Below are 16,474 nucleotides of genomic sequence, written 5' to 3'. Positions count from 1 at the left end.
TATATTTAAAAAAGCAATTATTGATCATCTATATACAAGAATCAATTTTATTACTGCCCAAAGGTTTTTTTTTTCTATAAATAAAATTGCAGTTGATTTTTATATGTCTAAGATTAAGAGACTATCAGCTGATTTCTATGAACAGAAATATTATTTGAGAGAGAGAAGACTATTAAAAATCATAAATCAATTGTTCAAGCACCATTTGTTTCTTTCAAACCATTTGGGGAGCTACTGTTTGTGCTCAAACTCAACAAACCAGAAACCCTACTGTGTGTTTGAGTGATTTTAAACCAGACTACTGTTTATTCTTAAGAGAATGAAAGAGGGAAAGAGAGATATTGTGAGAGATAGAAATTAGGCGCGGATTTTTGGGAGGGGGGAAAGAGACTCTAGGGGCAAAATAATTAATTTTCCACACCCATAAATGTTTATGTAAATAATCTTCTATACAAATAGCATATCTCAAATATTTTTTTAAAAGAGAAGTTACTCGCAGCATGTTTGTCTCTTTGCAAAAATGGCCCATGGGCTAAGCCGTCCTGACCTGGCCTTGGCCCATTTATTAAGGGCCATAGGATTGTGCCAGCCCCAATTCCTATTGGCTGACCCGGCCCGACCCGACTACCTTGCGGGCCAAATTCAACCTAGCCCACCAAATGAGTGGGCCAAGTGGGAGGCGGCTCGGCCCCGGCCCGACCCGACACGTCCATTTGCCATCTCTATTTATATGCGTAGTGAAATTAGTATAATAAAATAATTAATTTACACAAATTATTATACAAAAATAATAATACTATTGTTTAAAATATTCAACCTGCTTCTGTGTAATATTTATATTATTTTTATTTATGATTTGTATATTGTGTAAGATGTTATTTTGTTAAATTATAAATTTTAAAAACAGAAATTAAGGCCCGTTCGGTCTGCCTTCGGGCCAGCCCGCATGACTTATCAATACTAGCCCAAATGGGCCGGGCTGTTATCTCAGTACTGCTTAACAGTAGCATTCTTGTCATGGTTCACGGACGAGTAGATATGGGCTTTGCATTTTCATGTTTTTTTATTTATATTAAGCTTAATTAAGATGTAAATAAAAAAATATAAAATATAAAAAATATTTTATTTTTTAAATATATTTATTAAATTTATCTGACAATTCTTTAAAAAAAAATTACGTGACTTTTTATTTAGTATTTTTTAAATATATTTATTTATTTCTCTCTATATGAGTATATCTTAAATTTTACAGATAAAAAAAAATGACGCATGTCGTTCAGTGTATTTTAAAAAATTTGACAAACAGTTTAATAAAAATTTTATAATCTTTCTCAAATTTATCTTGAATATTTTATATTTTGATTCGAACATCACTTTAATTTTATTTTGATATAACTTTATCTTACTCATTTTAAGAAAGTGAAATGGTTAATAGCTGTATAATTTTGATTATTTGATTTAGATAATAATTTTAAAATTTGTTTAATTAGTCTTTAATTAATTAAATAGTAATATATATATATATATAGCCTTGCAATTGCATGCGGAGTTATACTGTTCATCACCGTTAACGATCACCAGGGAAACTCGATCTTGTGTGTGGACTTGTATACACGCAAACGCATATGTTGAAATGATACAGATTCACAATGCTCGATGAATATGGATCTCTCGCCGGTAACTCCGTCTTCAACAACTGCCACCTCTTGGTTTTCCGGCATTGTCCGCGGCCGTCCAGAGCGGTCCAAAAGCATCAAAATCGCCGCAAACTCGGCCGCTTCCGGTGACGCTGTCGGTCCGATCCACCAGACGAACCAGATTCAAGGAGTGATGTTCAGGTACGGACCGAAGCCTATTCAGGTATGTACGATTCTCTCTTTCTTTTCATTTCAACTGAAGTTGATTCAGGGGCTATGTTTCGTGTTCGAGAAAATGAGATCTCATAGGCTGTTGCTTCTGATCTTCTAGAGAGGGGAAATAATATTCATACATATTCTGCTTCCTCTTATGGCACATTGAATTTGAAATGTATACAGGATTGTTCGAAAGTTTTGACTTGTTACAAGGAGAAGAGTAACTATATTCTTTAAATTGCTAGCGGAAATGTTGTACATCCAATATGATAGTTAGTGCTTTTTCTGTGGTTAATTATGTGCTTTCGCAGCCTACTTATATCAGGTTAATTAAATTTAAGTCTCTGTCCAGACAAATCTCCCACTTGTCAAAAACAAAAGAAAGGAAAAAGAGAAACCTTGCCTGCCTTGAAGTTTGAGTTTCCATAATATTTTAGTTATTCTGTAGGGAATTAATGATACAGAGGTTAAAAAATTTGGATTTTTAGGTTGGTTGAGTTTCAATTGGCTCCTGATGGTATACATCCAGTCTCTTTAATGGGTAACAATGAAAGAACTAAGAATTCTTCTTTTACTTGTGTGACTCATATATTTTCTACTATGTCCTCTTATTATTCTACTCTTCGATTTCAAGGAAAATCAGGCAGATTTTTGTCAGCTTACTTGTGGTCTCACATGACCCTTTATGGTTAGATTGTCTCTTTTACCATCTTCTTCTCTGATGATCACGGAACTCTTGTTTTTTGTGCAGGTTGCATTTAGAACAGGAGAGTATAAACGAGAAGTAATTTTTATTGGTGGACTAAATGAAGGATTTTCAGCAACTGAGTATGTTAGTGTTCTTGAGTCCGGATGGTTACTCTTGTAGCGCATTGAGCATGAATTTATGTCATAACTGTTAGTTCTTTCATTCTATTTCCTTACCAATTTGAAAATAATTAAAAAAACAAAAGTTTGCCGATCTCCTAGATTCCTCAAAGAAGTTAGGTAAACGCAAGTTCAAAATAAGATGAAGTTTTAACTCCAGCAGAAGCATTCACGCCAAGAAGTATGCTCTTAGAAAACCAAATCTAAATCATAGCATTGCTGTTAAGCAGAAATCATTTGTTGCCTACTCGAAGGAACTCATTCATAAGTAGTTTTCGCATTTCCAACTGAGAAAAGGCAGAATACAGGAAAAAAGTAAATGAAATTAAAGCTACATTTATCTATTGTTTAAGTTGAGTTAGAAATGAGAAGAAAGATATTTGTAAAAAAATCATTTTTTGGTTTAATTGTCCAGTTAAATTGCTACTCTTTTTTAACCCTTGAGAAATCCTCCTTCCTAACATAGGATAAGATTGCCACCCAAAATATGTACATGTTTGAGTAATTCAATTTTCCATTTATTTTCCCCTCTTAGAATTCTTGGTTCCGGATGTAGCAGAAATGATGCATATATTTTCTAATGCAGATACTTGGAACCCCTGGCAATTGCTTTACAGAAAGAAGAATGGTCTCTAGTTCAGTTTCTGCTCTCATCTTCTTACTATGGATACGGCATCTCAAGCTTGCAACAAGTAACTCCTCATTGAAGCATTTGAAAAAGTCTCTGGATTTATGCTTATTCTCAACTCATGAAAGCATTTTTTCACTTATTTCTCTGTCTAATTTCTTAAGGAAGCAAGCTACATGCATAATTGCTTTATTATTTGGGTGAACGCCATGCTTACTGTCCAGTGTGCAGTGTCATGACATCCTTCTGGATCTTAAACTCCATTCACCTAATCATCGATGTCAATGTTGTTTAGGTTGTTTTATGAATCTTAGAGTTCTTATTTGTAAGGTGCGTAATACCTTTTGGCCTCTCATTTGTTGTGGGACATCTGAGTCCTGCTGGTCTACTTAATCTGTAAACATCAATAAGGTACTCGAGCATGTTCCTGAGTAGCAACAGAGAATAGAGTGATCTTCTGAAATATCTAAATCCTGTCTGAACTATTTAACCAGAAACCACCATTAAGGTATTCAAGCATGCCCCTGATTAGCAACACAGAATAGTTCGTTATAGTTAGCTGGAATGCTGATCATTCCAATGGACTTGGAACTGAACATGGTGTGCCACAATACTATAGACATAAAGTGTGAAGGACTGATCCCGGTCTTCATGTTTCCAAGGAATTTGTGTTCTACGCATAAGTGATCTTATTTGAAAATTTGGTCGTTTATGTACTATGTAAAAAACAAAAAGAAAAGAAAACAGCCAGGTGCGGAAGCATTATTAAGCATTGACAGTTAGATTAGTAATTGACCAGAGTATAGAACTGTCAAATGAATAATGCCGTTACTAAATAGTTGATCCGGTGCTTTATGGGGTGATATTCCTGGTAAGGTTCAGTAAATCACTTCAATTTGTAGTTTTCTTCAACCTTCAGGGTCACTAAGTTACACTGGCACGAAAAACAAAAAGGGAAAGGAATTTGTTGTTTCTTGTAGTGAAAGTTCAGTTCTTTTACCATTCCTTTATTTTTGAAGTGTTATCTTGATTATTATGCTTTGATGCTGAGAGTGAATATCAGTCTTAGGAGAATGTTATTTTGCCCTATTACTGCTCATCTGCATCCACAATCTTTTGTTAATACCCATGATGAGATGCTTGACCTACAGTTTTCTTGCCTTTTCTCTCTCTTTCTTATTTAAGTGCACTTAAGAGGCTTCGCTTCTGTACTTGAATCACATTGCAGGATGCCATGGAACTTGACGAATTGGTCCGTTACTTAATAAACAAGGAGGACTCTGAGGGTGTGATACTGCTTGGCCATGGTAGTGGCTGTCAGGTGAGTCCCTATTGCTTTTATTTGGTTTTCTTCTTCTTCATTTTTTTTTTTTTTTGCCCCTTTTCTTTTTCCCCTTCAGTTTAAAAAACTTACATGCATCTAATATACAAAGTTAGCTAACTTTCGTTTGAAACATACGTAGGATATCATACATTACATTCAAGCAAATACTGCATGTTCCAAGGCAGTGCGTGCTGCTATCTTCCAGGTAATGCCCCCATATCATGTAATTTGAGTTATTTTATTAGCAGATCAATTTATGTTTGAAGCTGCAGCACTCTGTTATTTGCATACGTTATTTTATTTTGCTTTATTCCAGAATATTGCACATTAAATGAAAATCCAGCTTCATCATAATGTTTATTGGATGCGTAGGCCCCAGTAAGTGATCGCGAACACAGAGCAACTCTTCCTGAAACAGCTGCTATGATTGACTTAGCTTCACAAATGATAAGTGAAGGCCGGGCTCCGGAGTTAATGCCAAGGGAAGCAAATCCGGCTGCCCCAATCACTGCCTCAAGGTGAGGGTATTCAACTTAATTTGTTCGCATTTTTACTCCCAACCCCCAGTTTGAGAATGAATACAAACATTTTTTCTTTCTTAAAGTGCCCGTTAACTTTCTTTATACACTAGTGTAAAAGTCAAATAGTCGGCATCATGTAGTGCAGTTAAATCTTGATACGTTTTATTGTTTAAGCCAAAAAGTGTTGTGCTTAAAATTAAAAAAATAAATAAAAGAGAAAGAATTTTATATTCTTCATCTTAATTGGTTTCCTATTCATGCTGAAGATAGTGATGCATTTTCTCCGTGGCTGAAAGAAGTAGCATATTGCAGATATCAGTCCCTCTGTGCATACAATGGGGATGATGACTTGTTTAGTTCAGATCTCAATGATGATCAGCTGAAAAGGAGACTTGGCCACATGTGTACCACACTATGCCAGGTATGTATATGCTGAAAAGAAATTGATATTGCATTATATAAAACCTTAATTATGTCATGTATAATTTGTGTTTTATTTGCATATTTCAATGGAAAGGTCAATGATTTTATCTTAACTATCCAAAATTATGGTTCAAACCAAATCAAACTATAATTTTATGATTTGATTTGACCACCAACAACAGTTTAATTTAGTTTTGTTTGAATATAAGTAGGCCGTAATTTATTATTTGATCTTTAGATAATGAATCTTTTTTACTCTTAGGTTACTCTAACTTTATCATGTGTAAGCAACCACATTCTCGTGCAGGAATTGTGAAAGAGGGATGTAATCTCTTGTTAGTTTATGGAAGGTGGGTTGTGAATTGTGATCCAAACAACTCAAAAGTTGCAGGTGCTTGCTTGGTGCAGGTCATCTTTTCAATGGCTGATGAATACGTGCCGGATTGTGTTGACAAAGCAGCCTTAGTTGACAGGCAAGGGCATGTTTGTTCAGCTAATTTCATATATTTGCCATTTTGTCTTCAGCTTCCATATGTTTGTCCTTCTATCTTCGCAATTTGATTAAAATCCAAGAGGACGAGACGATTAGTGGAAATAAAATATATAATATGTGTGTGTATATGGCTTGGCTTGGCCTCAACTAATGCAGAATATGCAGAGCAATGGGCGGCGCCGAGAAAGTAGAGATTGAATGGGGAAACCATTCCCTGTCCAACAGGGTGGAAGAAGCTGTGCAGGCAATAATGGATTTCATTAAAAGAGAGGGTCCTAAAGGCTGGGATGATCCTTGGACCTGAATACGGTACCGTTTATTCTTCTTCTTATTAATATTATTACTATTATTTCATTGAATTTATCCATAGTTTTCCTCGTGTTATTCATTTCCCATTTTCAATTTAACAACTTCTCCGGTGTTTTGACTTTGATTTCATATAATATAGTCTTTCCTTCTCCTTGTCTCATGGTCATGGGTCATGGGTGCCACTTTGTTTAATCCAAATTCAATCCAAAAACTTAATTTGTTTGTTAGGTAATATTTCCAACCTTAATTTAACATGATGATCTAAGATTTCTCTCTCTCTCTTTTAATTTCAAGTAAAATTTGTTGCAAAAGTCTCTCACCTGAATTGGCTCTACCCTTCAAGTGGATCAAACTACTCTGTATTGGTACGCTCAATATACTTTGATACTTTTGAATAGAGAATTATGGCACTTTCATCTCATTTATCACAAGTTTAACACTTATTTTTTAATCTAAATCATTAAATTATTACGTAATACTGTCTCCCTTTTTTTTATACATAAGCTATCGTATTTAATGCGAAGACAAGGCACTGAGGTGACACCTAACCATGCGACCCATATTCTATTTTTAAAATATTATTTGAAAATTTAATTTTTTTTCATTTTTATTGATATTTTATATCTTTATATCAACATAATATATAAATATTATTTAAAATATTAAATCTAAATAATTAAATAACATTTTTTTTATGTCTGTTCTATCCTCGCACTCCAATCCACTTAACTTCTGGGTTAATTTTATTAAGTTCATATAGTGTCTGAGTTAAAATAGTCAAAAGTCTTATAAAACTAAAAAAAATAAAGGCAAGAAAAATAGGAAAAATTCATGAGATGAGAGAATAGAAATTTTCTTTATCTTTGTTATCAAAAAGGCATTCTCACAACATAAAATGCCTCTATTTATAAGCTTACAAGAAAAGAAATTCAAATGTCACATGTTACAATTACAATGAAGGAATAAAGGAGTAGTCATATGTTACAATTATAATGAAGGGAGTAAAGGGTAGAAGATGAATGGACATCCACTTAATCATGGTATTTATAACACTCCCCCTTTGATGTCCATTACACTAATATATGTCTCATTAAAACCTTACTAGGAAAAAATCCAGTGGGAAAAAATCCTAGTGAAGGAAAAAGAATACATTATATTAGTGTATAATATGCATTAAAACCTGTCTCATTAAAAACCTTGCCAAGAAAAATCCAGTGGGAAAAAATCCTGGTCAAGGAAAAGAGTACAATGCATATTTCTCCCCCTCAAATTAATGTCACTTGAGATCTCTATACCGTCGCATTCCAATGCCATGCACCAACTTCTCAAATGTCGTGGTTGGTAATGCCTTTGTCAATAAATTTGCCAAGTTATCCTTTGATTGAATTTGTTGAACATTTATGTCACCATTTTTCTAGAGGTCATGAGTAAAAAAGAATTTTGGTGATATATGTTTTGTTCTATCTCCTTTAATATATCCCTCTTTCAGCTGTGTAATACAAGCAGCATTATCTTCGTATAATGTGGTTGGCATTTCTCTGATAAAAGATAATCCACATGTACTCCGGATATGATGAGTTATTGACCTCAACCAGACACATTCTCGACCAGCTTCATGAATTGCAAGAATTTCAGCATGATTTGAAGAAGTGGCAGATATAGTCTGTTTTGTAGAACATCATGATATTGCAATGTCACCACATGTAAATACATAACCTGTTTGAGATCGAGCTTTATGTGGATCAGACAAATAACCTGCATCTGCATAACCAACTAGTGATGATTTAGATTCCTTTGAGTAAAACAAGCCCAAATCATTTGTTCCTCGAAGATAACGAAATATTTGTTTAACTCCATTCCAATGCCTTTTGGTTGGAGCAGAACTATATCTTGCCAATAAATTTACAGAAAATGCTATGTCAGGACGAGTATTATTAGCAAAATACATTAGTGCACCAATAGCACTAAGATATGGTACTTCAGGACCAAGCAGTTTCTCGTTATCTTCTTGAGGTCGAAATGGATCCTTTTTCACATCAAGTGATCTAACAACCATTGGAGTGCTCAATGGATGTGCTTTGTCCATGTAAAATCGTTTAAGGATCTTTTCTATATAAGTTGATTGATGAATAAAAATTCCATTTGTCAAATGCTCAATTTGCAGACTAAGACAAAATTTTGTTTTCCCGAGGTCTTTCATTTCAAATTCCTTCTTTAAGTATTCCATTGCCTCAGATAGTTTATTCAGAGTTCCAATAATATTTAAGTCATCAACATACACTGCGATAATAACAAACTCTAATCTTGAATTCTTTATAAAGACACATGGACAAATAGGATCATTTCTAATCCTTCTTTTAATAGATATTCACTCAAACGATTGTATCACACGCGTCCAGATTGCTTTAATCCATACAATGATCTTTGCAATTTAATTGAATACATTTCTCGAGAACTTGAGTTATATGCTTCAGGCATTTTAAATCCTTTAGGAATTTTCATATAAATATCACTATCAAGTGATCCATATAAATAAGCTGTAACCATATCCATTAGACGCATATTAAGCTTTTCATTAACTGCAAAACTGATTAGATATCGAAATATAATTGCATCCACCACAGGGGAATATGTTCTTTTATAATCAATACCAGGTCTTTGAGAAAACCCTTGTGCAACTAGTCGAACTTTATGTCTCACGACTTCATTTTTCTCATTTCGTTTTCGCAGAAAAACCCATTTGTATCCAACCGGTATTACACTTTCTGGTGTTCGGACTACAGGTCCAAAAACTTTGAGGTTTTGTGAGCGAATTTAATTCTGCTTGAATTGCTTCCTTCCATTTTGGCCAATCATTTCTTTGTTGACATTGTTCGATAGAATTTGGTTCAATATCCTCGCTTTCCTTAATAACATCAAGTGCTATAGCATATGCAAAAATGTTATCGATAACTTGTTCTTTTCGGTTCCATCTTTTTCTTGTAGAGACATAATTTATTGAGATCTCATCACTTTCATTATTTTCAGGTACCTGAACCTTTTCTGGGGTTTTTTCATCAATTATGTCTCGAGTCTCGTCAAGAGTACTAAACTCCTTTATTGTGCCATCTTGATCACGTACTCCTTTTCTTTTTCTAGGATTTTTATCCTTGGAACCGATTGGTCTACCACGTTTTAAATGTGTCTTAAATTCATTAGCTACAAGTAGTCCTTCAGGGACATCAACTTTTGCAGGAGTATTTGTCGCTGGTATATGCAATTTAGTTATTTTTCTTAGGTTAGTAAATGCATCTGGTAATTGATTTGCAATATTTTGAAGATGAACTCATTTTTGAACTTCTAGCTCATATTGATTTGTGCGAGGATCAAAATGAGATAGTGATGATGTATTCCATATAATTTCCTTTTCTAACTGTTTTTTATCTCCCCCTAATGCTGGGAAATTTGTCTCATCAAAATGACAATCAGCAAATCGTGCTGTAAAAACATCACTTGTCATTGATTCAAGATATTTAATAATTGAGGGAGAATCATATCCCACATATATTCTCAGCCTTCTTTGAGGACCCATCTTAGTGGGTTATGGTGGAGCAATTGGAATAAATACTGCGCACCCAAATATTCTTAGATGGGAAATATTTGGTTCTTGACCAAACACCAATTGTGATGGGGATAACTTATGATATGATGTTGGCCTTATGCGTATAAGTGTTGCTGCATGCAGAATTGCATGACCCTAAGTAGAAATTGGGAGTTTTGTTCTCATGAGTAATGGTCTAGCAATTAATTGGAGGCGTTTAATAAAAGATTCTGCTAAACCATTTTGTGTATGCACATGAGCAATTGGATGTTCAACAATTATTCCAACTGACATATAATAATCATTAAAAGTTCGAGATGTAAATTCACCTGCATTATCAAGACGAATTGTCTTGATTGTATAATCTGGAAATTGTGCTCGCAATCTAATCATTTGAGCAAGTAATCTTGCAAATGCCACATTACGAGTGGATAATAAACAAACATGTGACCATCTAGTGGATGCATCTATCAATACCATAAAATACCTAAATGGTCCACATGGTGGATGAATAGGTCCACATATATCCCCTTGAATACGTTCTAGAAATGTAGGTGATTCATTTCGAACTTTAGATAGTGAAGGTCTAATAATCAATTTTCCTTGAGAACAAGCAACACATGAGAATTCATTAGGCAAAAGAATTTTCTGGTTCTTTAATGGATATCCATGTGAATTCTCAATAATTTTTCGCATCATTATTGACCCGGGATGGCTTAACCGGTCATGCCAAACAATAAAACTTTCTTTATTAATGAACTTCTGGTTCATTGTAACATGTATTTCAATTGTACTAATGTTTGTATAATACAAACCAAAAGAAAAGGCAAGTAGCTTTTCTAATACACATTTTTTACCAGAGACATTTGATGTAATATAGAGATATTCTATATTATTTTCATTCATAGTCTCAACATGGTATCCATTTTGTCGAATATCTTTGAAACTCAATAAATTTCTTTTTGATTTAGTAGATAATAAAGCATCATTAATAGTAAGTTTCGTTCCTCTAGGCAATAAAATACTTGCTCTTCCGGAGCCTTCAATGATTTTTACATTGCCTGATATTGTAGTAACAGTGGCTCCCATTTTATTTTAAATCTGTAAAATACTTCTTATTTTTCAATATAGTATGTGTTGTGGCGCTATCTGCTAAGCATACATCTTCACCATTGATATTGAGACCAACAAAAGGAAGTGAAAGATCCATGCTTCTTCATTAAAAATAATAATAATAATAATAATAAGATTCAAGTAAAAGAAAACAAATTACAAAAGAAACACACCAACAAAAAAATAAACACACCAATGCTAATGCAACATGAAGATAACAAATTTAGAAATGGACATTCTCATCACCAATTGAAGGGTTAATTTTGCCATCAGAAAAATCATCAATATTTCCGTCAAAAAAAATATGCAACATCCAAGTGTATTGTCCCCAAAGAGTGAAGATGATCACCATCAAAATCACCTTGAGATGCAAAGTTTGTTTCAACATTTTTCCCTTTCTCTTTCAGGGAGGCTTAATAGAGCTTAACCAAATGTTTAACAGTACGACATGTACGTAACCAATGACTTTTCATTCCACACCTATAACATACACTGTTAATATGTTTTGGGGATCTTATTTTGTGAAATTTTCCCGTCTCATGCTTTTCTTCATTAGGTGTAATTTTCTTCAAATTAGAAGTATTATAATGACCACCATGATATCGAAAATTATTTCGACCTCGACCACGTCCTCTTCTATACCCACGACCTCGTCCTCGATTGTTATACATTGTCGCATTCACTTCAGGGAATGGGGTAGAACCAGTAGGACGTGATTCATGATTTTTCATCAAAAGCTCATTATTTTGTTCAGCCACAAGAAGGCATGTAATCAATTTTGAATATTTTTTAAAGCCTCTTTCTCGATATTGCTGCTGCAGGAGCATATTCGAGGCATGAAACGTGGAGAATGTTTTTTCTAACATATCATTTTCAGTAATCTTTTCTCCACATAATTTCAATTGAGAATTGATTTTAAAAATTGCAGAATTGTACTCACTTACAGATTTAAAATCTTGCAATCGTAAGTGCATCCAATCAAAACGAGCTTTTGGGAGAACTACCGTTTTCTGATGGTCATATCTTTCTTTTAAACTTTGCCAAAGAATAAGGGGATCCTTTACCGTGAGATATTCAGATTTTAGTCCCTCATGAAGATGACGCCGAAGGAATATCATAGCCTTAGCACGGTTTTGGCTAGATGCATCATTTTTATCTTTAATGGTGTCTCCAAGACCCATAGCATCAAGATGGATTTCAGCATCTAGTATTCACGATAAATAATTTTTTCCAGTACTGTCAAGTGCCACAAACTCCAGTTTTGTAAGATTTGCCATGGAGAATAATATCACAAAAAGTAATAATTAGATAAATTGTAAACTTAATTCATATTAACAATGAAAAGAAAATAACTATAGAATAATGAAATAAAATAATAAGAAAACTAATCAACTATACATTATCATCGTTTATAATATACACAATATGATAAGAGAAAATAGCCATAGGTGACCTATGAACAAAACATGCATAAAGTATAAAGAAAAGTTAGAATACTTACCTTGAATTTGTATGCTAGAATAAACAAATTGGCAGAGAATCGTGCTGATAACGTCTTATAAAACTAAAGAGAATAAAGGCAAGAAAAATAGGAAAAACTCATGAGACGAGAGAATAGAAATTTCCTTTATCCTTGTTATCAAAAAGCATTCTCACAACATAAAATACCTCTATTTATAGGTTTACAAGAAAAGAAATTCAAATGTCACATGTTACAATTATAATGAAGGAATAAAGGAGTAGTCATATGTTACAATTATAATGAAAGGAGTAAAGGTTAGAAGATGAATGAACATCTACTTAATCATGGTATTTATAACAAAAAATGTATAGTTAATTTATTATATTTGTAGTTATTTTGAGTTCACTGGGGATTAAGGTGAGGCGAGGAAAGTGAGATGATGAGGTTGAATTATTGAAAATAGAGTAAAATTTATTAAACCCTTTCAAAGTTTATAATTTAGAATATTTAATCCTTTTGTATTATTATTATTTTACTAAAAAGCCCCTTTAACATCATTTTTACCCAAAAACCAGATTTAGATATTAAAAAGAAAATGACTACAATGTCCTAATCATTCTTAAATAATTACGCATGATTTTATTAATTAATTAAAAAATATCAAATTTATTGAGAAAAATGACACTAATTGCACTAATTGATCATTTGGGAGGAAATTATATATAATATAAAATATTGAGTTAAGTATCCATCAATCATTTTGTAAGCTATAATATTGCTCGTACAGATAATAGCAAACAATAAAATGTCATGTCCACAAATCACAAAAACTTCATGTATTTTAAATAATGCAATTAAATTAAAATATATCTTGATTCATTAGAACTTAAGTCGTAAAAGAGACTATTAATTGATGACAAAAATAGTCGAATTTGATTTATCTTTCTTAATTTTTATTTTAATAATAAATGTAAAATATGTAACTTATTTTTTGTGTACCGAATAAGAAGAGGATGAAGCTCCTATTTATAACAGTGGAGGCTAGGAGCAACCTCATATCAAGGCTTATCAAAAGTTATATATATATTTTAAATTAAATTAAATTTTAAATAATTAATTATTTTATTAAATCCTTTAATTATTCCATCACATCACATGAACGTCATATTTATTTTAATAATTATGTGAGATTCAAAATAATTTTTATTCATTTATTTGATAAGATATTTACCTTAATTATTAGATGAGGCACAAAATAATTCTTTCATAATATAATATGATATATAATATAAAATATTAAATTAAGTATCCCTCAATCATTTTGGTTAAATTAATAAAACCAGTGGCTTTCCGATAAGGGTAGACAAGAACCGACGTTTTAGCTTAGTGTTTTACAAATTACACATGAAGATGAAGTACATTATTGTACATGTACGTATAATAATATTAAAATAAATAAAAACTAGGAAAGTGTAAGTAATTCGCGAAACACTAGGGTCAATGTCTCGTCTTCTCCTATGCGTAACGGAACGCTGCTTGTCCTTGACGGCTGTCTGTTTTTTGACACGTGTCAGCACCCTTTAAATATTTTTGTATTCTGTTAAGGTAATGTTTGGTTAAGGGGTGGAAAAGGTAAAACGGAAAGTATTTTAGATGTTTATTTTTTTAATATGTTTATTAAATGTATTTAATTTTTTATATATAAATTTATTTGGCTCCCTTTAAATAAATTTATTTAATATTTTATAGATAAATTTAAATATTCATATGCTCCTTATAAAATAATTAATACAAATTTATTTCACCAATTTTTTAAAATTATTTTATTTAGTTTTCTATTTTATTATCTATTTTGAAAATTTTTAATTATCTAAGTGAAATTATTGTAAATTTATTAATAATTATTTATACTTTCTAAGTCTTTTTAAAATGTATTTTTTAACATGAATTTAAAAAATAAAACACTATTTTTAAGTTTTATTTTTATTTTTTAATAATTTACATTAATCATAAAATACTATTTTAATCACAAATTTATTGTTGATGCTAACATACTGTTTTGAATAAATTTGGTAATAAGAATATTTTGATAAAAAATTCTTATCTCAATATTTATCATATGCATTTAATAAACGTATAGAAAAAAAATACAATTCTAAATGGATTAAAAAAAATTTAAAAACAATTTTATAGAAATTTTGAAATACTTTCCAACATTATCTTAATCATTCCATAATTAGTTTGGAAAGCATTTCAATCTTATCTTGATACTCTCTTATCTTGCTTATTTTAACAAATGCTATCTATGAGCAATGTTACTTGCACATCCAAGTTGGCATCTATGTTGACACTCCATTAATCAATTATCAATACACTCCTTATTAAATCATTCAAGTGAAGAGTGTATTAATAATTCATTTAAATATCTATATTTATTATTTGAATGAATTACTGATACACCTCTCATTAAAGAGTCGCTTTACAGGGTTTGACGAGCCTACAGAGCGGGGGCAAAATGACGATTTTGCCCCTGCCTATTTTGCAAATTTGCAAAGTGAGCCACTGCCCCCCCCCGCTTTGCACCTCCCCTGCTTGCCGCTCACAGCGACTGTTGGCGAGGCGAGGCCGGACGACTGCGGAGAGGCGAGCGGCGGCCATGGCAGGCAGGGGAGGTGCAGAGCTGGGGGGGGGGAGAATCCATTGGAGGAGGAAGGGGAGAGCAGGGCGTGGGGGCAAAATGGTCTTTTTGCCCTCTTTCGGTAAGCCCGTCGATAAATCCGTCGGGCTCTCTAGCATTTTTCCTCATTAAATCATCAAATAAAAGATATATATTAAAGAGTAATGCTACTTACACATCTAGGTTAACACCCATATTAACACATCATTAATTAATTATCAATATATCTCTCATTAAATCATTTAAGTAAAGGATATATTGATAACTCATTCAAATATATACATTTATTGCTTGAATGAATTACTAATATATCTCTTACTTGAATGATTTAATAAGAAATGTATTAATAATTAATTAATAGAGTATCGACGTAAATATCGACCTGAATGTATAAATCAGCATAACTCTCTGTTAATTGTTTCTGAGAATTTATTTTTGGCTATTATTCTGTTTGTTTTTGGGTGGTTCTATATATAGATATATATTATTATTATTATTGTGCGAATGGATAGGAACGCAACTGGGTTGGAATTTTGGGATTTCATTGGAAAGGGAAGCATCTCAATCTCATACAATTCATTTGTTTGCAGGCGGCAGCAATCAATGAAAAAGAAGAAGAAGAAGAAGAAGAAGAAGAATCAATGAGTGCGCGATGGAAAGGATGCAGCTGGGGCATAAAAATGACACTGGCTGTTTTGACCCCCTTATTTTAAGTTGAATTTATTGTACATCTCAACTTTTAATTTAGTAATAATTGTGTCTCTTAATAAATAAGATACAACGGGTATAAGTCATATATCTAATATGGCCGAATTCTGTCAATTTACCTAAACCCTTCTCAGTCAAAGTAGTTGATGAATAGGTGAAAGTCTGATAGTGTCACCGTCAACTCACAACTTTAATTACTCAGTATTTGATGTTTGGCATCGTCATCGATACACGACTCCATTTGCTCAATCCGATTGTCAATTCACAAAAACAAACTGAGTTGCGTCATTGTCAATTCATGAACATAAATTGACATTTCCATATCGGTGTCTTTATTTTCATGCAACACAAATCGATTTAGTCTCATATTTGCTCAGTGTCGTAGTCAATTCACAAACACACATTGGTCGAGCCATAGTCGATTCACAATCACGAATCAACATTTCCATGCTCGGTGATGTCGTTTTCATATAACACGAATCATTATTACCTTTTATCGTCGTTGATTCATAAACA

General features: G+C 32.6%; 1 protein-coding gene across 1 annotated transcript; it reads left to right on the top strand.

Annotated features, from left to right (window-relative positions):
* Positions 1 to 1,610: 1,610 nt before the first annotated feature.
* LOC127800250 (UPF0613 protein PB24D3.06c-like) lies at positions 1,611 to 6,497 on the top strand. Its single transcript, XM_052334758.1, has 9 exons — positions 1,611 to 1,860; positions 2,605 to 2,681; positions 3,307 to 3,412; positions 4,577 to 4,669; positions 4,812 to 4,877; positions 5,045 to 5,190; positions 5,506 to 5,614; positions 6,025 to 6,089; positions 6,266 to 6,497. The coding sequence occupies exons 1-9, from the start codon at positions 1,657 to 1,659 to the stop codon at positions 6,411 to 6,413; spliced, it is 1,014 nt and encodes a 337-aa protein (XP_052190718.1). The 5' UTR covers positions 1,611 to 1,656; the 3' UTR covers positions 6,414 to 6,497.
* The last annotated feature ends 9,977 nt before the right edge of the window (positions 6,498 to 16,474 follow it).

Source organism: Diospyros lotus, chromosome 4 (genome assembly GCF_014633365.1).
Source record: "Diospyros lotus cultivar Yz01 chromosome 4, ASM1463336v1, whole genome shotgun sequence".
NCBI lineage: Eukaryota > Viridiplantae > Streptophyta > Magnoliopsida > Ericales > Ebenaceae > Diospyros > Diospyros lotus.
Note: the sequence above shows the minus strand (reverse complement) of the source record. Positions and strands in the feature narration are given on the sequence as shown.

Bases quoted from the DNA above. Each gene is read 5' to 3' on its own strand.
- LOC127800250 (XM_052334758.1), top strand. From the start codon at position 1,657: ATGAATATGGATCTCTCGCCGGTAACTCCGTCTTCAACAACTGCCACC. The intron at 5,615-6,024 runs GTATGTATATGC...TGCTTGGTGCAG, and splicing joins TGTGTACCACACTATGCCAG to GTCATCTTTTCAATGGCTGA. The intron at 6,090-6,265 runs GCAAGGGCATGT...CAACTAATGCAG, and splicing joins AAAGCAGCCTTAGTTGACAG to AATATGCAGAGCAATGGGCG.